This window comes from Homalodisca vitripennis, chromosome 4 (assembly GCF_021130785.1).
Source record: "Homalodisca vitripennis isolate AUS2020 chromosome 4, UT_GWSS_2.1, whole genome shotgun sequence".
In the NCBI taxonomy this organism is placed as follows: Eukaryota; Metazoa; Arthropoda; class Insecta; order Hemiptera; family Cicadellidae; genus Homalodisca; species Homalodisca vitripennis.
The window spans coordinates 204950839-204975986 of NC_060210.1; the positions used below are offsets into that span (position 1 = coordinate 204950839).

Consider the following 25148-nt stretch of genomic DNA (forward strand, 5'->3'; position numbering starts at 1 on the left):
TGACGCTACACAGAACTTAAAATAAATTATGCCATGGTCAGATATCTGATAATTCCATAGACTGCTTTTAAAACAATTTTTATCTATATTTGTTACAATGTTATCGATTAATCGTTTTTGTCTTGTAGGAATACTATTTGCATGATATAAGTTGAATGATTTTAATAAGTTAACAAGTGTTACCGTTTCTACATCTTTATCCATTAAGAAGTCAATATTGAAATCAGCTCCAAGAACAATATAACTTTTAGGTTTCTTATCACAGACAAAGTGCAAAAGGGATTCTAGATAGTTAAAGAAAATATTGCTATTGGTATCTGGTAGTAGATATGAATATGGCGGTTCTAGCTCACTTTCGGAGCCAACAGTAAATCAAGGGAAAATACTGTTTAAAGGACAATAAACGAATCTGTAACTCACGAATGAAAAATTAACCGAATCTATAGCTGTTTGCTTCTACTTTCTTGAGCTGTCAAATCAATCTATTTGAAATGTCTGCTACGAATAAACTATAAATTAAAAACTTATAAACGGAAATGATGGAATTTGCTAACAATCACTCGAGAAGTCGGGGAGAATGTGAGTAAAACCACATTCTTTTGACGAGGTTCTTCATTTAATTTCTCCAAATGTACTATAAAATCATCAAAGATTTCAGGCTTAAAATCGTAATCAAATTCAATATCCAAATAGTGAAAGATTATAGGTAAAATCTTCTCATAATAAACATGTGTATCGATACCTACAAACCTAATGTATTCTTTGAAAAGGAAAATAATTTTTTCAACGGTTATAAGAGATAAGTAAAAATTTTTATTCTGTTTTCTAAATTCTGTAACAAATTTTGTTTGTTTTTCACCTCCGTATTGTAATTTTGTAAGCAGATTATTCAAATGTGTTAGTTTATTTCGAAATTTCCTAGGTTTAGGTCTTTCGTACAAAATTAAATTACAATCTCTACAAACTAAATATTTTTTATCAATAATTTCTCCTCTATTATAACACTTGTAACAGTTGGCATTATACTCTTCCATTTAAACAAAAAGATTTTTTTATAAATGGAGATTATGGAACTAACTCTGCCGAGATATAAATTTTTCAGCGCAAATGTTTGTGTTTACATTTCTACAACAGAGATAAATAGAAATAATTTCATTCTATTGTACAACTATTTAGGATATTTTGTCTATGATTACAAAGATTATTCCGGAAGAAATCGAGATTTTTCATCAGCGAAAGAGTATATTTTTGAAGTTTTAGAAGGAATGAAAGAGAATAATATGAATTTAGCAAATTATTTTTCTTAAATAAAAAATCTATTCTACTAAATAGTCATCAAACAACATGAACTCTCCAAAATCACTTCAGTTTCTAGCATTTAAAGAACTTACCACAGGAAATAGTTATAAAGACTTCTTTGAATTACCTAAATATGTTAAACAAATGTTGATATTTTCCTTAAGTGAAAACGAATCCTTAAATGAAAACGAATTCAGAGAACTTTTAAGTACTAAAAAGTGTTCAATGCAATTTATTACAGACAACTTAGATAGTATAAATATGTTAAATGTAATAGGAGATTTTAAATTAAATAATAGAAAAATAAGAAAAATATTCCGATTTTTACAAAATAAACTAAAACACCAACAATCTGACATTTTTCATCGCTTTTATGCTAAATTTCATTGCTTATTTGTTGAAATGTTAAGAAGACAATATCCATACTGGACAAGAAATATGCATACAGCTAGTTTTTTAACAAGTCTTTGTAAACAACAAGATTTATCAAAGGAATTTATAAGAGATCACGCTTTTGTTGTAGATTGGGATAAATTATATGGAAAAAACATTTACGAAACAGATATATTGTGTGTGTGTGGTTCTGACGAAGAAAAGAGAAACGTTTGCCATTCAGCAATTCATTACGATATAATGAAAGACATACAAAATGAATGATTGTGTCTTTGGTGTAGTGTTGTTAGTGTGCGTGTTTGCGCTATGGGGAATCACATCACATTCAACTTCTACGGTGTCTATTGTTTAGAGACTTGGCCCTGCACTGCTACTGTCCAACCAAGTTAATGGCTAGGAGCTGTAATTCGGGTCTTAGACTCTGGAATTTTTTTGTTCCCAAGTCTCAATTTTCTTTGGTAACTACTGTGTAGAAGTTGATGGAGAGATACAATTAGGGAATTTGTGTTGGGTGTTTTGTAAGTGTAATGTTGTATTAATGAACGATGTGAATGATGAATGTAATGAACGAATTAAGGAAGAGAAGGAATTAAGGAATGAAGTGGAAAGGTGAGGAAGCAAATGGCGCGCCAACCACAGTTGTCATTACTCGGCTTGTTCTATAGTCATTACACTATGGCCACTCGTGTAAAGACTTGTCCCCAACCACTGAACGACAACCATGTCTTCCTCAATAAAAAGCGCGCCTGAAGCTCTGGGATTTGAACCCAGAACCTCAGGCTTTGAAGGCAAGCGTCTTACCAACTGAGCTACGGAGAGTCTCGAAAGTTATAAGCTATATCTCTGCTATATAAGTTGTTCAATTAGGAGTGCTAGTTTACAAATTTATTAATAATTTTATATTTCAAAAACCACTCAACCGATTTTAATGAAATTTGGTACACATATAGTAAATACTTAACTCTTTCGACTTAACTTATCCATAAGGGTGAAATCATCCCCTATTTCTTAATATTCATAAAAAAATAAAAAAAAATAATCAGAAAAATCTGAAACTTCAAAAACAAGCGAGTTCAACTTAAAATTTCATGAAAATAACAAAATTTTCAAAATCTACCCCAATCATCCCTTATCTTAATACTCTTATATCTCGAGAACTATTGGAGCTTTTTTGCTGAAATTTGGTATATAGGATCAGTAAATATTAAAGTATTTTTTAAAATCATAACTTCCGGTCCAACCCTTAAGATGACCTTGGAATAGTTTTTTGTTAATATCATCCCCATTTTTTAAGATATTCTTTTGAAATTAAAAATGAATACTTATATCAATGTCTTTAACAATTCTGTAAAGTTGTAGAATTATCCAATGAATAATATAGACAATAAGACGATTTTTTCAAAAATTTTACTGAATTTCTCTAATATCGTTCTTAATCACATCATAGGCTAAAAATTTCTCAGAAACCACAACCACATAACATGTCGAGTTAGTAATAGCATTTTGAAAATCCATATTGATAATTATATCGTTCTTTGAACCAGAAATATTTGTCAAACTCTTTGTTGTATCAATGACATAAACAGGTCTATTCGCTAAAAATTCTTTAGGATTGTAATACATTTCCTTATTATTACAGTAAACTTTCTTAAAATCTTGATACATCTGATACATGATTCTGAAAAGACCTCCTGAAATGTTTAAATTTTGTAATTCATCTGGATAATAAGAACCGTTCAATTTTACTCTGATATTTTTTACATCCAAACTATCAAACTTTGAAGGATTTTTTTCTTGATTATTCTGTCTACCTGTTTGAAAACCAATGATAACGAACTTGGGATTGAAGATATTTCTATAAATATTTGTAATATCGAACGAATAAGTTGTTCCGGAAATACCTTTTTGTTCAATACATTGCCAATCTAGAAAATTAAACATAATTTTTTGACTTTTTGTAATTTCATCAATCAACCTAATTTTACTCGTGGTTTTATAATCAATCATTGGAACTCTAATAAAAAAATCTGTAATTGTTATTTTTCCATCAACAGGCATAACATTTCCAGTTGCAGTCTTCAGAATCACATCATCGTCTTCTGCTCTTATAAAACTTAGATAAAATCCTCCTTTATAGATCGGAATAGTAACATTTTCAAAAAATCCTAATCCAAAATGAGATAAATTTCCAGCTGCTTCAAAAACACCAAATTTAAAATCTGATTCAAAGCTATTAGAAGTTTGAGAAATAACATCACTTTTTGAATACGAAATAGTTCCTTTAATCGTGCTTAATTGGCCACAGTTTTCGACTTCTTCTATCAATTTATTGTGTTTTCTTACTTCAATCTTAGAAAATAAAAACGGTATAAAATTATCGATTAATCTAACATTATCAGTTCCAAGATATGCTTGACCATCTTGTTTTGTTAAAGTTCCAGAAATATAAAACTGGAAGTTAGACGAGCAAAAGTTATCTCCAAAATCAATATTAAACTCAGTTCTTTTATTTGGTTCATTCAAATGTTGTTTACTACTTGGATAGAAATTTTTAAACTCCGCCCTTTCAATATCACTAGCATATTTTCTGTAGTCCGCCATTTAATAAGAGAAAATTTAGAAATTTTAAACATCATGTATAAGAAAGATATCATTTTTCATCGATCTAATGTACGTTTTTATAAGAAAAGATATAAATTTTAGTAAAATAATTAAAAAGATTAGAGTCATTTTTAATGATCTACTTCGTCATATTCGGGATTCTCTTCCTTAAATTTTGCGATCTCGGTCACATATTTCAATAAAATTTGCACAGGATAGTAACCGCTATCTATAATATTGTTCCAATCAACTGTATCTTTATTTTCATCCAAAAATTTTATACTCAAGTGTTGATAGAGACAAAGAACAGACATATGATCTTTTAATTGATAATGTATATTTTCTTGAATGAACTCTGGGGACAGATTTTGATATTTAGCAATGTTATACCAATTTAATTTGTTTACGTATAATCTCATCATATCTTCGGATAATTCATATTTTTGAGAAATATCATCCCAATGTTCTTTTTTCAAATCTCTTTCGTGTTGCATTATAAAAAGATCGAAAGCACTGTAATGTCCCGCCATCTCTATTTATTAAGAAAAAATTTCAAGTTTTTATAAATTGGCTCTTTTTAGCGTTACATTCAGCACATTTTCCAGAAACTCTTTTAACTCCATTGATATTTGCATAGTATTTTATATCACTTGTTGCAGTTTTTTCTTTACATCTCACACAGTATATGAGCGCCATTTATATAAGGAAATTTTATCATGCATAAAACCCTGCGAGAATACCTATTTCAGTAAGATCTTCCTCGAACTTATTAATTTTTTCTTCTAATTTTTGAAATTTGACAGCATAAGAATCATTGTATTCAACAAATTTATGACCAATATTCTCAAAAGTTTTCGTAGCATCTAAACTAAACTTATCAAAAGACTCTTTAAATCTAGTAAGTTTTTCATTAATTTCACCAACATCGTCTACTGATCTTTTACTTCTTTCTTCAAGTTTTTCATAGACTTCTGTTGTAAAATCTTTAACATGTTGTTTATGATTCTCGTAATTTTTGTTTAGTTCATTAAACATTTTAATATGATCTTCTAATTGAATCATTACAACAACATCAAATGGATTAATTCCTTTACTAACACTGCTAATTCTTTTTCCTTTAAAATCTAAGGCATTTTTAACATTCGGATCATGTAAATCAACAATATCGATGTTTTCTGATAATTTTAGAGGTTTTAAAATTTGTTCTTTAACAACAACATCATGTTTGTCAATACCAGGTCGAACACCGACAATTCTCTTTTTATTAGCCAAACTAACATAATTCTTTTCAACTTTGATCGCTTCAGTAATTTTATCAGCTTTTTCGATATGAGACATTAAATTGGTAAATATTTTTTTTGCACCATCTTCAAATTCTTTTTTCAATGTTTTTATTTTATCAGCAACTTCATTTGAACTCATGAAATTTGCAAGTTTGTTATCATATTCTGCTTTAAAATCTTCAATCTCGACAGCAAACATATCTGAATCTGGAAGGTTTTGTAATAAATTTTCTAACTTGTTATCAAACTCATTTCTCAAACTATCAAAATTCAAACTATTATCTACATTTTGAATAATTTGTGTTCCAAATACGTCAAAAATATTTTGTGAATCCATATTTATTAAGTAATAATTTGTTAACAACTTCTTTAAAATCTTTACCATCACTCAGTTCATTCAACACAAAAACACATAAATGACCACAAATTGGGGGATCTTTATAGTCTTGAATCTGAGAATCATTGTAGTAGACGCTTGATTTTTTCAAATATTTAATCAATTCTATAGGTGGTTTGTCCTCAATTCTTCCATACGAATCAAAATAACATGCATTCTTATCATTTTTATAATAACAAATCCAATGCGTTCCACTTCCCATAATCGAGTCTAAATTCACAATTCCACATTCAAATTTCTTAACTTTTTCAGGTAATGTATCTCTCATGAAGATTCCTCTAAAATGTTTAATATTTTTGCAGATTTCTTCCAATTCCCCGAATGTTAAAGGTTTAAATTTTTTTTTCAATGTTTGATTTCACGTAATTCAAAGTTTTTTCATCTAATCCAGATCCTGTAACATCTTCCAACTCTTTATCTAACCAATTTAAAATGTTTCGAACAATAGGAATCACATCCTTTTTAACGATTGGAGCAGCTTTACGAACATAAGGAACAACATTTTTAACAACTGGAATATTTTCTCCAAAATCTAATAAATCTTTCAAAAGTCCACCATTTTTAAGTTCTTTCAACTGATTATAAGAAAATTCTATTCTGGTTCCTTTATTGTTTTTCTTATGTTTTTCGAGTTTATTGTATTGTCTATTTGTTAAAAATATCTTATCTTCGCCATTTTTTAGTTGATCTATTTTAAATTGAATACTAACGGGTATTTTCTTCTTAAAAGCGGATTTTATTTTTTCTTTCTGACTTTTGCTGAAATTTACATTCACCTCCATTTATATAGTTAAAATTTCAAGTTCTCTTCGATTCCCATTCCTAGTTTTCTCTTCAAAAACATTGCTCCAGCTGTTGGAAGCGCAACAAATCTTTCACCTAAACTAGCATCTTTTGATAAAAATCTATCCATTGCCTTATCTTGCAAAACTTTATCTGCTATATGTCTGGAATTTGTGTCTCTATGTTTTGCATAAAAAATATCGTGTTCCATTGCAGCTTGATCTAATTTATTCACACCAGGATCTCCTCTTTTTAGTCTTTTTTTCGAGTTTTGTGCCAGGCCCCAGATACTGATAAGTTGGTACGTGTAATTCAAAAGGTAAATTGTTGATAAAATCATTCAAAAGTCCACTACCCTCAATCATAGATGAACTTATTGTCGGCAAAATTCGTTTTAAATATTTAATTCCATCAGGTTTTTCAATCATTTCATCAAGTTTGTTCGAAATAAAATCCTTAATCGCTTTCTTTTCGTTCAAAAAATTGTTGTTTCCAGCCTTTTTTTGAGCATAAATATAATTTATAATTCCATCGAGTTTTGTCAAATCGTCGATATATCTGTACTCAATCTTATTATCATTGTATTTTCTTACACCTGATCCTTCGATTCGTTTTTCCCAAATTGGTTTAATTAATTTAATATATTTTTTACCTCTACTTGACTTAGGCTTCTTAGTAGATGGATCATTATTTTTGTAAATTGAGTCAGATTCCCATAAAATTTCTGTATACTTTTTCAAATCTTCTTCAGAATATAAATTATCTTTTGGAGCGTCATAGTCTGTTAATAATCTCCATAAACCTTGAGTTCCTTCATATGTTTTTTCATTAATAATGATATCATTATGTTCAAAATTAACGGGTAAATTTCCAATCATAAAACTTCTCTTTTTTCTGTCCCAATACAAACCAAATTTATCATCCTTTGCTCTAGGAAGAAATTTTTTACCAATTTCACCAATTATTATATCCGTTGTTCCAGGACTTATTGGTTCAACTATGGTAGAGTCTTCAATGATTCGAGGTCTAAATGGTGTTGAAGATGGTAATTTTGGCAATTCAAACTCTTCAGATTCTGGAATTGAAATATCGGCAAATTGTCGTACAACTGGAACCAAATTCATCAAATTTTGATTATCACTTAAAACATTTTCAATTTTGCCCTCAACGTTTTTTATTGCAGAAGTTACAGGTTGATTGATTTTTTGAATAAATTCTTGTTCTTTTTCATCAATTCGAATCTGTTCTTTAAATTCTTTGATTAATTTCTTTTCGATTTTATCAAGTTTTTTCGCTTCTTCAGAAGTTACGTTCACCATTTAATTAGAAAAATTTTGAAACGTGAACGTGGAACGTAAAAACGTGAACACGAAACGTAAAACATGAACGTGAAACACGAACGTGAAACACGACCGTGAAACACGAACGTGAAACACGAACGTGAAACACGAACGTGAAACGTAAACACGAACGTAAAACATGAACGTGAAACGTAAACACGAACGTGAAACATGAACGTGAAACATGAACGTGAACGTGGAACGAGAACAGATTTACCGTTTTTCTGTTATTTTCATAATGTAAATAAAAATTAAAGATAATATAAAAATAGTTGTAACAAATATTTTATCAAGTAGATTTGTCAGACCACTGAGCAGCATTTATGTTAGAAAATTTATTCAAATATTTTCCATTTTTAGGCTTCAAAGTTAGATTAATAGTTAAAAAACCGTAGTCTTCTTTCCAAATTTTATCACACAACTCAATAAAGTGGTTAAAACTCATATCAGATCCCACATAATTGTTATAAATCTTTCTGGAATAATGATCATCTTGTTTAAAAACACACAACATATTCAAATTATTTCTTATAACTTGTTTATCAACCTTTGAAAAGCATTGAGAAAGATAGATACAAGATATGTTTTTGTGACGAGACATTACGAAATATTCTTTAATAACGTCTTGATTTTCTAAAATACAATCATCGAAAACGATTAAAGAATTTGGTTTACATTCGCTTAAGTGAACTATGTCCTCGGAAGCATTATAAAAATGTGATATTTTTTTGTTTAAGTTTTTCTCAATATTTTCAAATCTTTCTTGTAATTTTTTATAGGCGTCTTGTTCTAAAGATTTACTAAAAACATACAAATTGGAATAAGGAATCAACCTATTGTAGATAAAATTCAATAATAAAGTTGTTTTTCCACATCCACTTGAACCAACAATTAACAATCTGATTGGTTGATCTTTCTTATTTTCTTCAAACGTTTGAAGTTTTATCTGATCTTTTTGCTTTAAAAATTTCTCCATTTAAATAGCGAAAATGAAGCTGTTCAAGTTGACTTCAGAAAGCTCTAAATTAGATTTAAACTTGGAACATCCTATTCATTTAGAGGAAGAATCAAATTATTTCATCGGTTTAAGCGGTTTTTATTCTGACAATTTTGTAATAAATATTAGTGAAAGTTCTCCTTATTGTATAGGATTTAGTGAGAAGAACATAACAAAATATTATGGTTTAAACAAAGGATATTATACCTTCGATCAAATAAAAAATTCCCTTAAAAATTATCTGAAAACATTCAAACAATCAGATAAATCTTTAAACTTTGACGAAAACAAGTTTGAAATGCAAAAAAATTATCTCTCTAATAAAATTCAAATAAAATCACCAGTAAGAATAATGTTTTCAGCAATTATTGTAGATTTATTAGGGTTTGTTCAAGAAATTATTGAGCCAAATCAGGTATATTTAGGAAATAAAACGCCAAAATTTAGACCGTTTGATGTAATTGAAGTACATTGTAATCTCGTTGAACCTAGTTTTGAAAATCATACCGAACATTTACACAAAGAATCTGAAATTTTGTACACTTTTTTCCCAAATGTTGCTTATGGATCAAAAATCAGTGAAAAACCGAATGAAATCGATTATATTCCAATTAGAAAAAATATTAAAAGAATTCAAAAAATCGTTCTAACTATACAAGACTCTGAGGGAAATTTATTAAATAATGAGAGTAAAACAACAATATATTTAAGATTGTCGAAAGAATGATGAATCAAGGGGGGAACGAATCGTTCTTACCTTCAAACTTTCAAAAAAACACCGTTTTTATCAATGAATCTGGCCTTTATTCTCGAAATAAAAATGTTTCTATCTAAATGGAGACAGTTGTAGATCTAATAAATAATCAACTCAAATTCAATAATACAGAAATTTTTACGATTGTTGACGAAAATAACGAAATTTGGTTCAAAGCAAAAGATGTTGCAGAAATTTTAGAATATGAAAACACGATGCAAGCTATCATAAATAATGTCGATAATGATGATAAAAACAACTTTTGAATGTATAAATTACAGGAGTCTATCCCATAGAACCCGAGAAAATATTCAAAAACATACTATTTTCGTTAATGAATCTGGTCTTTATACTGAAATAAAAATTACTAGTTAAAAATTTTTCTATCTAAATGGAGTCACTTGTAGGCCTACTCAATAATCAACTCAAATTCAATAACACAAATATCTTAACGATTGTAGACGAAAACAATATGATCTGGTTTAAGGCTAAAGATGTTGCAAAAATTCTAGAATATGAAAATACTATGCAAACGATCAGATTAAACGTTGACGAAGATGATAAATTAACGTTTAAAGACATGAATCAAGGGGAGCTATTGAATAGCTTACCTTCAAACTTTCAAAACAACACTGTTTTCGTTAATGAATCTGGACTTTATTCTTTAATTTTGAGATCGCATAAATCAGAAGCGAAATTGTTTAAAAATTGGGTTACAAAAGAAGTTTTGCCCTCTATTAGAAAACTTGGTGAGTACAAACTTGAAAACAAGATTAAATATTTAGAGGATGAAGTAAAACACTTGCAAATTAAAGATGAAATCAAAACGGAAATAATCGCAAAACAAAGTGTAAAAATTGACTTAATGAAACCAGACCTTGTTTGTAAAGATTTTGCTAAGAAAAAACACCATGTTTTTGTATTAATTAAGAAGAATCACATGTGGGAATACCCTTATTACGTTATCAGAGCTCAAAAGAGAGAAATACCGAAAAGATTGAAAGAACTTGAAATTGATTACCCAGAAATGGAAATTTTATTAAGACATGGAGATCCAAATAGTATAAATCTCTACAACCAAATGAAAGAGTCTTTGAATATTTTATACAACGGAAATCATTTTACTACAAATATGGCAGAATCTCGACTGATTTATAGAATATCTAAATTACACGATGAAAATGTTTCTAAATTTTACTAAAAACTCTCGATTTATTATATTTTGTTTGTAAATGTTTAGCATAACTAGGTAACCATTGTAGAATTCTTTTTTCATATTCACAAGGCATTTCGTTTTTATAACTTTCGCTGAAAATTTTTTTAGCACAATCTTTGCAAAAAGCATCTTTTCTATCTTTACTATACTGCCAGTTATTAAATTCAGAAATATTTTTAATTTCTTTACAAAAGTAACACTTTTTTTCTTCTAAAGTTAATTTGTCCATTTTATCATGAACCTTACAATAACAGTCTTTTCTATTCTCTTCCTTATAAAATTCTTGACACTTTGTACATTTCTTTTGAGACTCCATTTATATTGAAAAAATTATTACACTTTCTTTTTTGAGCCTCCATTTATATAGAAAAAATTACAGCTTTGACTTTCTCAATTCATATTCATAAAACTTTCCGGTTATTTCTTCATTATTTAAATCTTTTATACTATAAGTTACAGGATCTGTGTTATTAATTTGATAAATCACAAAGATTTCTCTTGACCAATTGTTCTTATATTTGTTTGAAAATGTTTGTTTTTTACTAACAATTCTTACATGATCATTGACTTTAAATTTAGTTTTTGTGTGAATTTCTGGTGGAATATACTTGAAAACGGTCTCTAATAACTCCTTTTCTGCATCTTTATCTACGTCTTTCGGTTTCATTTTTATTGTGCTGTGAACTGTATCGTTATAATTGTTTACGATTTTTTGAAGAATATCGATCCATTTAAAGTTTTTATTAATCTCAAAAATTACTTTCATTCTCTCATTTTGAGTTCTGTTATATCTCTCTACAATACTTGATTTCTCTTCATTTTCAGTATGATAAATCTTAATGTTGTATTTTCTCAAAACATCGTTAAATTCTTTATTTTTAAACTCTAAACCCTTATCTGTATGAAGTAGGTTAGGAGGTTTGTGATTGATCCTTATGGCATCTTTTACTATATCTTCGACAGCTTTTGAAACATCCTTGCCGTTTTTTCTTTTGATAGCTCTTGACCAAGCATATTTTGAGAAAGTATCAATAACATTTAACATATACTTAAATCCATCATTTTGATCTGAATAGTTAGACATTATAACTAAATCTGCTGCCCATAAATCGTCAATTCCTAAAGTTATAATTTTTCTCTTTTTAAACTTTTTTCGTACTGGTGCATGAATTTCTCTAGCTTCAATCTCGATTTCTTCCTTATTCTTAGATTCTTTCTTTACTTGTTTTTCATAAGGATTCTTTATAAATTTACTCTTATTTGTCTTACATTTTGAACATTTTGCTGCAATTCTATACAATCCGTTTTGAGTTTGAACAATCTTAGAATCTATATTTTTCGTTTTCTTTTTACACTTGTGACAGTGAATTAAATCATCTTCCATTTATATATCAAAGTTTCCAACTTTGTTTAACTCTTCTAAAATATCTGTTTTAATTTCGCCTTTATATCCATACGGTACTGTATCGATCTATTTTTTCTTGTTTGTGCTTGTTTATGGTAACTGTGTACAACTCATGTTTGTAGCTTTTGATTACTGTCATCTCTCTAAATTCTTCTTTATCTTCGAACAAACATTTCTTCAAGTTTTCGATATTTATTGTTTTATTTACAACGCTTCTCTTAATCCCTTTGCATCTTACTGGATTTTTGTCTAGATATTTGTACGAGTACATTTTCGATCTCAATCCACAAAATTCTTCTAAAACTTCGCTATTTAACTCATCTTTGAATTTCCCTATTACCTTCTTATTTTTAGTAGTGAAACATTCGTGATCTTTTGGATAATCACTTGTATCAAAGTCATCTATATTTTCTTTAATAATTTTAAAAGGATCTCGTTTCAATTCTAGGAAATAACTGTCTGTATCCATGTAACACAGATTCAAATCTGGGTCAAACTTCTTTAATTTATCGTAATAAAACTCATACATTAACAATTTTGATAGGTCAAGAACTGAAAATCCTATGTAGATCGGTTTGTTAAATTTAACCTTTTGTTTGAACATGTGACTCGCTATACAGTTGTCGTCAAAGATATTAAAGCATTTGAAATTTGTTTTCTTAGCTTGTTTCATTGAAAATTCTTCATTTCCTAGTTTTATATCACATCTATTTCGCACATTTTCCATAGATTTTCCAAAAACTGAGTTGTTCATCAGCTTGTAAAAATCTTTCTCAAAGTCACTTGTAGCTTTGGTTCTCATGTTTGTGTTAAAATCAATGTACTTTTTCATAAAAGGCTTCTGATCAAATGCAATAACTCTATTCACATGTTTCAAAATCATACCTTGTTCCAGATAGAATTTCAAATTTCTTGAATGAACAACGTATTCAGTTTTATCCAGTAAAGTTGTGCAAAGTTTGTTTTTATAATGTTCGGGAGCAAGAGGTAAATCCTTGTGATGTTCATGTAAATTTGTTGGATATCCTAGATCAACTTCGAGAATATAGCCATAATCTTCGTCGCCAGTGAGTTCTAAAATTGTTTCTTGCCACTCTTCTTTTGTATATGTTTTAGGATTCATCCACTTGATATCACTAAACGGCAGTTTTTGCATAAGACCATAACCATAAAGGTTGTTTGCATCGACATAAAGTAAATAGTTTTCGGGCTTTGTCTTATCGAAATCTTTCAAATATTTGTTATTTGCTTTAACATATCGCTTAATACATTGAGAAATACCTCCACGAATGCCTTTTTCAATCATCAAATACATATTATAATCACTAATCAATTGTAATTCTATTTTCGTTAATTTTAACATAGCATCCCATGCGAGGCTTGGAGCTGTTAGATAATGTGCTGGATCAAGTTTGTAACAATTTAGACAAATGTTTCTGAAGTTTTCGAATATATCAGCGAGCAATAAAACATCTTGGATATTGTACAAATCAGAGTAATTTCCAAGATTTTTCTCTTTTAATTTGTTCCAAACGCTCAAGTAGTGTTGATAATCTTTCTCAGATATGCTCTCGTCTGTCAAAAGTGAATAGAAATCTTGAATTTTCAGCTCTTCTGTGTAATCAAGTTTTTCAATACTATCGATAAATTCGTAAGGAAATATACCTTTTCCAGATAGAATTTTAAAGATTTCTTCTTCGTCATTTGGTTGTCTTTCTAGAATTGCGTTCAATATTCGTCCATCTTGTATAAAATGATTTGTATGTTTGAAGTCTTCTTTCTTTAGATTTTTAGCTAACTTTTCAATAGACGATGCCATGAATCTGAACGTATCTACGAACGAAAACTTGATGAATTTTCTAGGCTTATCATTGTCAAACTCATAGCCATATCCAGAATTTACAGAATAATTTATATATTTTTCATCTGTGTTTGCGATCAAATCAACATTTCCATATTGTTTAGCCATCTCTTTTATGTACAAATGAGTATCGTAATTTGACATATTATGACAGAAAACTGGAATATTTTGTGGAAATTTCAAATTCAGATTACAACATGAATGAGCTGCGCCTCGAAATTTACCTGTTAAATGACAATGATCTCTTACTTTATTATAACTCTTATCTTTCCAACTATCAGGAGTAAAACCATACTGAATTGACTCAACATCATAAGCAGACCATTCGCAAATATGACAAACGTTTGCATTTTGGTATGAAATTTCTTCTTCTTCAGTCAATTTCATAGGTTTTTTGTTCTTAGAATTATATTTTGTAGCTATGTATTTTGATATTTTATTGAGTTCTTCAAACAATTTTGCAGGAACATTTGGCAAATCTTCTTCATTTTTGGCTCGATAACATATAGGTTTATACATGCGATTGGTTACATTCGATACTAAATATAGAGTAAAACCATAAGGAATATGCTTCTGAATCTTGGTTGTAGTCGATTTTTGCGGATTGTTTTTGCATGTGGGAATCTTCTCTAATATGCTCTCAAAATCCATATAAATAACGTACGGATGGCTAAACTTCTTTTGATAATTAGTAAATGATGTTGTTTGACCTGGAAATGGCATAATTGGTTTACAAACTTCATGTTGCTTGCAAATTTCTAAATGATCTGTTAAATCTCCAGATTTGTAGAAATGGCTTAAACATCTTCTACATAGCAATTTTTTATGTTCGTGTTTAGATAACTGAGAACTCACTAATCTATTTAAATCTGTTATCAACACATAATGAGATTTGTCTTCTTGTTTAACATACAATAAATCGATTTCTAACTCGGCATTATAAACTTCGGAAATTTGTAATGGAACAATGTTGAGTTTTTCGTCATAAGTATAGATATTTATAGACATTTTTGGATATTTGTACTTGGAATTGGAGCTGCGTTTCTCAAATAATTGTATATCTTTTAAAGACATTGGATACTCAAAGCCCGAAAATATCTCGTCATTTACAAATTTCTCGTATTGCTTTGCTCTGTCAGCATTCTTTTCGGGTTTTCCAATAGCACATCGGATAGAATAAACAAAACAGAAATCATCTTTATTTTTGATATTTACACAAGCTTTCTTTACCTTGATCTCTTGTGGTAAATCGATATATGATCCTGCGTTCATAAATTCGTGTTTATTAAGGCTCAAAACTAATTGTTTACAACTTTTAAATGTCCATCCAGAACCTCTATTTGGATGATTTGTCTGTTCTCGATGTGTTAATTTATTAAATTGCTTAGTAATAAAGTCGTTTACGTCAAATATTTCGTCTGATTTTATAGTAAAATACATTGGGCAAGTTTGTGGTTCACCGTTTACTAAAGTTCGTTCATATTCACATTCCAAAGAGAGATATCCTTTCATATTTTTAACATTCTCTTGAAATTTTTCTATTAAACTTTTAATTTCTGGCCTCATAATTGATAGATATTTGTAAATTGACATGGAATTATCGTTTAAATTTGTTAAAATGTATTGCTTGAAAAGACCGTGTATTGAGGATAAAACTTCTACATCTATGATATTTTCAGGTTTTTCGTTAAGAGTTTTGTCAATTTCTTCGATCATTTCAGACTTAGTTTTATCGTTTGTTTCAATGGACAATTTTTCAGCGATTGATTGAATTTTTTCATCATTAAATAGATTGAGATCTTTTTTATCTTCCTTAAAGTTTTTCTTTAATTCACGCAATTTTTCTATATTGTACATCTTTTCATGATCGACAATTTGATTTTCTTTAGCCCATTGTCTTAAAAAATTCAGTTCTTTCTCGTAAATTTCTTTGTTTTTGGCATGGATTTTGGAGCCATAATGTCGATCATAGTTTTTTCTTAAAATTTCTTTTTTGCAAAACGGACATGTTACTTTTTCACCCTCCATTTATATAAGAAAAATTTCTTAACTAAGGTTTGTAAGAGGCAATTTAAATTCTCTATACTATTTTTTCAATAATTTTAGAATTTAAAAAATTAATGATTTTTACTTGAATTTGACAGAAATCAGCACAATTTCTGGTGAAACAGTGATAGATTCTTCTATTTATTATTTAAAAAATGTGTAAACTAAGACTTAAAATTATTGAAAAAAGTAGTATAGAGAATTTAAATTGCCTCTTACAAACCTTAGTTAAGAAATTTTTCTTATTTAAATGGAGCTACTAAAAGAATTAAATGAGGTTGGTGATTTAAAGATCAAAGAATATAAGAAATTAATGGAATTAGAAGAAAATAAGAAATACAAAATTTTGAATCTGGAGAAAATGAAAGATAAATTCGGGTTTACAATAATTGCCGAGTTGGAAGATTATAAAGTACACTTACCGAACAGATTTTTGACTGTTTTGGATGAAAAAAAGATTAAAGAATTGAATAAACATGATAAATTACACTTGGTTGTTACTGGAAAGAAGACTATTAAAGATAAAGACTGTGTTACTATCAATTTTGTAGAGTAGAAGATTTTTCGTTTATTCGTAGCAGACATTTCAAATAGATTGATTTGACAGCTCAAGAAAGTAGAAGCAAACAGCTATAGATTCGGTTAATTTTTCATTCGTGAGTTACAGATTCGTTTATTGTCCTTTAAACAGTATTTTCCCTTGATTTACTGTTGGCTCCGAAAGTGAGCTAGAACCGCCATATTCATATCTACTTCTGGTGTTATATACAGAGAAACAAATATTACATTAAGATTACTTACATATATACAAACAGCTTCTAGAAACCTGGTAGATGTGAGATATCAATAATTTTAAATGAGAAATGCTCCTTTAATACGATAGAGGAACCTCCATATGGCTCATCTCTACAATACGCTGCAGCTAACCTATAACCTCTTGGAACGTACAAAGTTACCTCATCGTGAAGCAACCAATGTTCATTGACCAAAAGGACATCACAATCAGCTTCATCTAAAAGGACAGCTAATTCATGCAATTTGTTTCTCATTGATTGTATGTTAAGATGTAAAACCTTCACCCACATCTCTCCACCAGACTTCCCAGGATTACAGCTTGAGTCGACAACACTTAAATTAACACAACTTTTACCTAAACTAAGACTTGTTTCTACGGTGGTAGAGCTTGATATGACGACAAGTCGTTTCCCACAAAAGTTTTCTCTTCCTCCCCGGCTGCAGGTTGCCCCGAGCTTAAAGGGTTGTCGGTAGTACATAAATTTCTCGCAGTGGAGTCCGTTTCATTGCACAGCGCCCCTTCATATGTACCGCTGCCACCCTCTCCTCGCTCTGATGGTAACTGCACAGCTGACCCTTGGCTATTGTATGTTGAAGCCGTATCTCAAATCCACTGATCTGCAAAGATCGCGATGTCGTTAATTATTGGCTGATTGGCAGTACTCAAATTACCGATCGCTACAACAAGTTTGTGTTTTCACAACCGTAAATACATAAACTAATTAAATAATTATTGTGCTTTTGGAAATAATATGTTGCTTGCAGTTCCAATTTTCTGTGTTAATGTATATGTAATGCCACCTGCCTGCTGGGTATCAGCAGCTCGACGGGAAACCAACAGACAATCACAAATTTTAGTATCTTGACTAGGGTGGTTGGAAATTTATAAATTGTTTTAAGTTTAACATAAATTATACAAATTTATGCCCCTATTTTCGTACAATAAATGGATATATTTTAAAAGCCTATATTTTATTCTATAAAATTACGAATGTTGTAATTTATCAAATTAAAGTTGAAGGTTGAATTAAAGGGGATATGACTTTGTTTTTAAATCGTCTTGCTAGTTCTCCTAAACTCTGCTAATCCCTTTAAAATAGAGTCAGGGTGGTCACCCGACCGGGAATAAGCGGGGAATTTTTCTGAGAACCGGGAAAGTAAGGGGATATGGTACTGAAATTACTAACTTTAATAAGGTTATCACTAGGCCTTTGAAACTTTGCATGTGTGTTTCTTGGGTATAAGAATATACAAATACGAAATAAAAATTTTTTTTTTTTTAATACATATATTAAATATATTTTTTTGTACAATTTTTAGGTAACTACCAAAATTTGATATAACTCCAGTTATACTGACTAGATTTTGACAAATAAACTATCATTTTGTAGCTTACAACTGCCTTGAAATATTTAGGTAGAATTATAACTTTATCTCAATAAACAAAATTGTGGTGTCATTTAAAAAAATATTTTAGGTTTAAAAATTTGATTTGACATTTATAAAAAATCATATTTTTTTCCTTATGACCATACATGTGTAATTCTACCTAAATATGTAGATTACAATACCCTAAACCCTTGGTAAAAATTTGAATCATGTGGTACAAATAGTTTTTGAGTTATATCAATTTAAAAATTAATAACAGCCAAAAATTCTATTTTCGGGAATCGCGTGTTGAAAATTTACCTCGGTTTTATGACTTACTAGAGTGTTATAGTCAAACATATTACTTTATATGGACTTTTTTTCTTGTTGCACTTTTATGGGGAATAAATAAAAATATTAGCAACACTTTCAGGTGGTTATAAAATTTTATTTGTTCAAACAAAGGAAAGATGTAATTGTGACACAACGAAAATTATTGTAAATTAGGCCTAACGTACATATACTAACATGCATACTGCACTTACATTGCTAAACATGCATTATTTAAAACTCCCCAGCTCCATAGGTAGGTCCCTCAATTTCTTTTCTTCTCTCTTCCTCTCGCATTTGGGCTTGTCTAACTTTTCTTTTATACTCTGAATAGTTCATCTCTTTACGATATTTAGCGATTCGAAGACGGTGTCGGTCGAAACGCTTGGCTACTACTAATTATAATATATATATGTATAAAAATAGGCCTACATAATAGTGTTTATATTTACATGCATATAAAAAAATATTTTCTAACTACAGTTTGAGGCTACTTTGCAACGCGATCCAAGCGAATTCGATTTATTAAAAATCTTTGCTATACAATGATATAACTCAAAAACTATTTGAGCTACATTGTTGAAATGTTTTATATATGATTGGGCTGTTGTTATGTACATATTTAGGTAAAATTAGTCATATATGATCATAAAAAGAAATATAAAAAAGTATAAAAAAGTTTTATCAATTTTTACATTATTTTTTCGAAATTAGCTTGAATATTTAGCCTATTATTTATTGGACTATACTTATCAAGCTACCTAAAAATATTTAGAGGACATTATATCCTACAATTTAACGTTGAAATCATTAAAATCTAACAATTACAACTCAAGTTATATCATATTTAATGTGTTGAAAAAAGTCGTCCAACCGGCCTTTTCAAGAGCCTGTTCCACAATTCAAAAAAACGCCTAAAAAACGAAAAAAAATATTTTTTTTAATTTTTTTGACACTTGTTTATTGTTTTTAACATTATAAACAATAAAAAAACGTTAATAAAAAAAATAACTTTTTTGTTTTTGGAAAATTTTCCATGATTTCAGTGCCATATCCCCAATTAATAAAAATACAGAATTTCCGACTTCAATAACTTATAAAATCAAGATATAATTTGAAAGCTTCTTGAATCAAGAATTTATTAATCTCAAAACATTGTATTTTACGTGACGTGGATCGTGAAATTGTGAAATTAAAGATTGACATATGTTCGCGAGCTTCATCTTGCCTCACTAGTTTAGTTTAGTTTGTCTTAGTTAGTTCTACTCCTGTGCCGCGGCAAGCCCCCCCCCCCCACCAAAACAACACGTAACAATGCATTGGTCAATTTAAAATCGGTCGACCGAGCACTAAACGAGCGGTACGCTTTGAGCGGTAAAGCGGTAGTGACCGCGATACAAACGGGGTTCATGTATTTAAGTATTATTCAGTTGTCGAAGTGGGGCTACGAATAGGCTTAATATTTCGGTTCGTTGAACAATATAATATGTTTGACGGTTTGACATACCCGGTATTTGAGTACACCAGAATTTCAGTTGGATTTTTACCAGGCCTGATAAGATACCTTTTGGAGAAAAAAGAGTGGATAAGCTATAATAAGTAACGCGTCCGACATGTTGCACAGCAATGACAGAATGAGCTGAGGACTGAGCTGAGCGGCAGGAGAAACATTTATTGTCTAGAATCAGCGGCAGATAAGCGGTATCGTGCGGTACCGCCCTGCTGCTCACGTGTGTGTATCGCGGCCGACATGTTGCACAGCAATGACAGAATGAGCTGAGGACTGAGCGGCAGGAGAAACATTTATTGTCTAGAATCAGCGGCAGATAAGCGGTATCGTGCGGTACCGCCCTGCTGCTCACGTGTGTGTATCGCGGCCGACATGTTGCACAGCAATGACAGAATGAGCTGAGGACTGAGCGGCAGGAGAAACATTTATTGTCTAGAATCAGCGGCAGATAAGCGGTATCGTGCGGTACCGCCCTGCTGCTCACGTGTGTGTATCGCGGCCGACATGTTGCACAGCAATGACAGAATGAGCTGAGGACTGAGCGGCAGGAGAAACATTTATTGTCTAGAATCAGCGGCAGATAAGCGGTATCGTGCGGTACCGCCCTGCTGCTCACGTGTGTGTATCGCGGCCGACATGTTGCACAGCAATGACAGAATGAGCTGAGGACTGAGCGGCAGGAGAAACATTTATTGTCTAGAATCAGCGGCAGATAAGCGGTATCGTGCGGTACCGCCCTGCTGCTCACGTGTGTGTATCGCGGCCGACATGTTGCACAGCAATGACAGAATGAGCTGGGGACTGAGCGGCAGGAGAAACATTTATTGTCTAGAATCAGCGGCAGATAAGCGGTATCGTGCGGTACCGCCCTGCTGCTCACGTGTGTGTATCGCGGCCGACATGTTGCACAGCAATGACAGAATGAGCTGAGGACTGAGCGGCAGGAGAAACATTTATTGTCTAGAATCAGCGGCAGATAGGCGGTATCGTGCGGTACCGCCCTGCTGCTCACGTGTGTGTATCGCGGCCGACATGTTGCACAGCAATGACAGAATGAGCTGAGGACTGAGCGGCAGGAGAAACATTTATTGTCTAGAATCAGCGGCAGATAAGCGGTATCGTGCGGTACCGCCCTGCTGCTCACGTGTGTGTATCGCGGCCGAGACCTCGGTTGGTCTATGAATGATTGCTCCTCGCACACGTTCTGATTGGCCGTTAGGTTAAAACAAAGAAAGTGATGTTATGTGTTGATATCACGGTCACATCCAAACCGTGCCTGAACTGCGTTTACACTGGCAAAAAATTGCAATTTTTGTGTATGACTGTAAAAATTGTGTCTCAACGGGTGCAAGAGCTCTCGCGAGCGCTGCCGCAACCAGTGTAAGACAATTGTTTGCAAGTTCTCGTGAGTAAAATTGCTTATCCTGTTCTCATTATGCGACAGTAGTTGTGCAAATTCTCTCGCAACTTTATTTGCCAATGTAAACGCAGCTTATTTTGTCCCCAGTCAACAGACGGCAGACGGCCAGCCGACCGAATCAAACACGCACGCCAGTGTCGCCGCCAGAGCGGCATTGGTTGGATAACGGCTGGAAGTCCTGTAAGTTCTCCGGTTAACTATTTACCTGAACGACTTTACCGCACACGTGACGATCGGTCGAACGATTCGAAGTGTTAATACCAAATAGTCCGACATATATAAGGAGCCTTATGTCATGTTTTGTAGTCCATAACTATAATCTAACGAACACGTGACGAACCACAGCCTTTCGTGCGTTTATTTACTTTGTAGTTGTGTTATGTCGTGATGGGGTGATTCTATTCTTACATTATATTAAAGGATGACACAAAATATTTAGGATCCAGTAATTGATAACATCAATTATTGTGATCGTATTCTGGGTGCAACTATAGAAGGTACTGTTCTGTACTGGTGTCTAAGTACCGGTACTTATTCTACAGATCGCGAACTAACGGTAACTTTCGTAGCAGATAACTTTCTGACTATGCATTTGTCATGTATTGACTGTCAGAGCCACGATACTTTCGCGGGACTTCTAATCTAACGATGAGAATCTGGAACAGCGTGCATTACGCATGAATTTTGGACTCCGGGAAACATGCGTGAATTTTTATAGTGTCCCCGCAATTTTTAGTAGGGATGGATCGTTTCCGATACTCGGTACCGCGGCTCTTTTTACTCGATTCCGATACCAACAGAAGTGCATAAATACGCTTGAAAAATCACGATTTCACAACAGACTACTTATATCTACTCAAAGCTATTCCAATCCCCTGATCCAATTTAGATTTAAGTTTAAAGAATAGAGGTTTGAGATCCTGAAGTCATAAAGTGAAACAGTTTTTGTAAGATTAGTATTTCCTTCCCATATTCCATGATAATTTATTGAAGTTCTTCGATGGCTTCAGTAACAATAAGAGTTAGCCTTTTTATCCCAATGACGAAAGTGTATCATACAACTAAAAAGTTGCTGCGGTCAATATGGGTCTGTTCTGGTCGTTTAAATTCACCCCCGGTCTAATCTATTTACAGTTCCACAATTGATTTATGCTGTTGCACTAACCAAAACAATGGTCTCATATGTTGGTTTCAGAATCTAACTTAGGTTAAATTTTGATGATTAAGTGATTTTGATATTTTTACTGATCACTAAATATGTATTAGGGGCATATGCTTCAAGTATTAGGCCAATGTTATCTCCATTTGCTTTTCAATAACTACAGTAAAAAGGCCATACACAGTGTTATATACTTCGTATTTGCAATCTGCATTACACTGCTGATTAAGCACTTTACAAGAATTCAATATTTACTAAAATTTAAATGTAAACACTTGTTTCTGCCTCTTTGATGAACTTCAGCTGAAAGTGTTAACAGCTTTTAAGTATCAGTTCAATTTATATTTCGTGTCGTAGCGCAATCTGCTGGATCCAATGTAAACACTCCAATATTATAACATTCAAATGTAAAGAAACTAATTTTTCAATTTGAATTCGACTTTATTTGGTGAAATGAATGTGTTATGGGTGGTAAAAAGCACTCTAAGTGTTAATTCAGACCAAAAGGTATACCTGTTCCAAATTTCAGCACAATCCGTATAGCAGTTTCAGCGTGATTCGAGGACAAACCTCCAAACATCTAAACATACAAACATCCAAATATCCAAACATTCAAACTTCCGCATTTGTAATATTAGTGGGATATGTATTTTACAAACGTCACAGAAAAGAAAGTTATTACGATGATTCGTCGACACATCGAAAGACACAGAGATAAAAACTAATAAGCTTGAAATAGGTGATTGTCACCTAATTTCTCGCATATCGCTACCAACGAAATCTAGAGCACCACAGCTGGTGGCATTTCTTGCGAACACAGCTGGTGACGATAAATTATCAACGTTGAACTCAGCGAAAGAGTTAAATACAGTTTTACAGTTGTTTTTTTGGGTTGATAATAGACTAGAGAATTGATAATTTTTCAATTTTGCATTTTTTTTGGGAAATTGAGAAAACCGGGAATTTGAAAAGTGGCCACCTCGAGAGTGGTATTCTTGGATTTCATTTTATATTATCATGTAGTCTCCAAATTTTTAAAAATGGCAGAAATTAAATTGTTTTTGTTTTTTTTTTCAATCATGCTTAGGTGAAAAAAGGCTATAAGGATTCAAAATTCGTGGATATATTTTTTAAGACTTGAAATCGGACTTGAGATTAAAAAATTCTGGATTCGCCCATCACTAGTTTGCCTTGCCTTGTTAACTTATTTTTAGTTTGTTTTGCATGTTTCTTCCTTCACAACTTTGCATGTTGGGTATTGTACTAAAGCATGTGATTAATGTTGAAGGCATGGAGTTAGACAAAGGTATTGCTATCTGGAGAATGCAGTTAACAGACATTATCAATCGTGAGTATTAAATAAAGTCAACAATAACCAGATTATACTTTCAGGAGAGCTTCATAATTGTATGATGGTCATTGTGTGATTAATGTGTAACCTGTTTATTGTCTTGCTAGAGATTTCTGTTAACCCAATCATTCATGGACATATTATGTTCTTGATGTTGATGCTTGAATATAGGACTTTTTCATTAATTAATCATTAGCAATTTATTTTGTCAAATTTTTGTCTTCCTGTGAAATTTCCATGAAAATTAAAAAAAAAAAAAACGTTTGAAATACTGATTTTTTTATAAAGGTACATTTGTATAACACTGTTTGTCTTATTGCTTCTGCAATTTAATATATTCTGCTTCTTTGTGCATTTCAGCTCTATTAAATCATTTTCAAGGCTCAAGACTTCCTCTTCACCTAAATTTCACTATATTTTGTAGCCTTGGTGTGTTTGACGATGTAAAAATTACTTTTTGAGCTTCTTTATCACCAACTTTTTTTATCCCTTCAGACAAACATGACTCCAGGTTCCAGGAGTAAAGTCTGTAGCATCATCAGCTTTTTAGACACTGCATTAAGAGGAAAACAAATTGGACCTAAACAATACAATATTTAACATTATGCTACTGGTTAATACAAGTGTATTGATGTATGTATTGTATGTATGTATTGTATGTATGTATTGTATGTATGTATGTATGTATGTATGTATTGATGTATGTATTGTATGTATGTATTGATGTATGTATTGTATGTATGTATGTATTGTATGTATGTATTGTATGTATGTATGTATTGATCTGTCTTTTTCATCAATCTCATTAGATCATGCCGAAGACTGTCAAATTTATTCACC

General features: G+C 31.3%; 1 protein-coding gene across 4 annotated transcripts in view; it reads left to right on the forward strand.

The window, feature by feature from the left end:
* LOC124360935 (exocyst complex component 1) overlaps positions 1-25148 on the forward strand; it is a 195597-nt gene that overhangs the window by 108429 nt on the left and 62020 nt on the right. For 3 of the 4 annotated variants that reach the window (XM_046814951.1, XM_046814952.1, XM_046814949.1), the window contains exon 13: positions 24246-24305. The exons of the other annotated variant lie outside the window; for it this stretch is intronic. In XM_046814951.1, coding sequence (XP_046670907.1) covers positions 24246-24305 — 60 coding nt within the window. The remainder of the gene's footprint in view (positions 1-24245; positions 24306-25148) is intronic. 4 annotated transcript variants of the gene reach the window in all.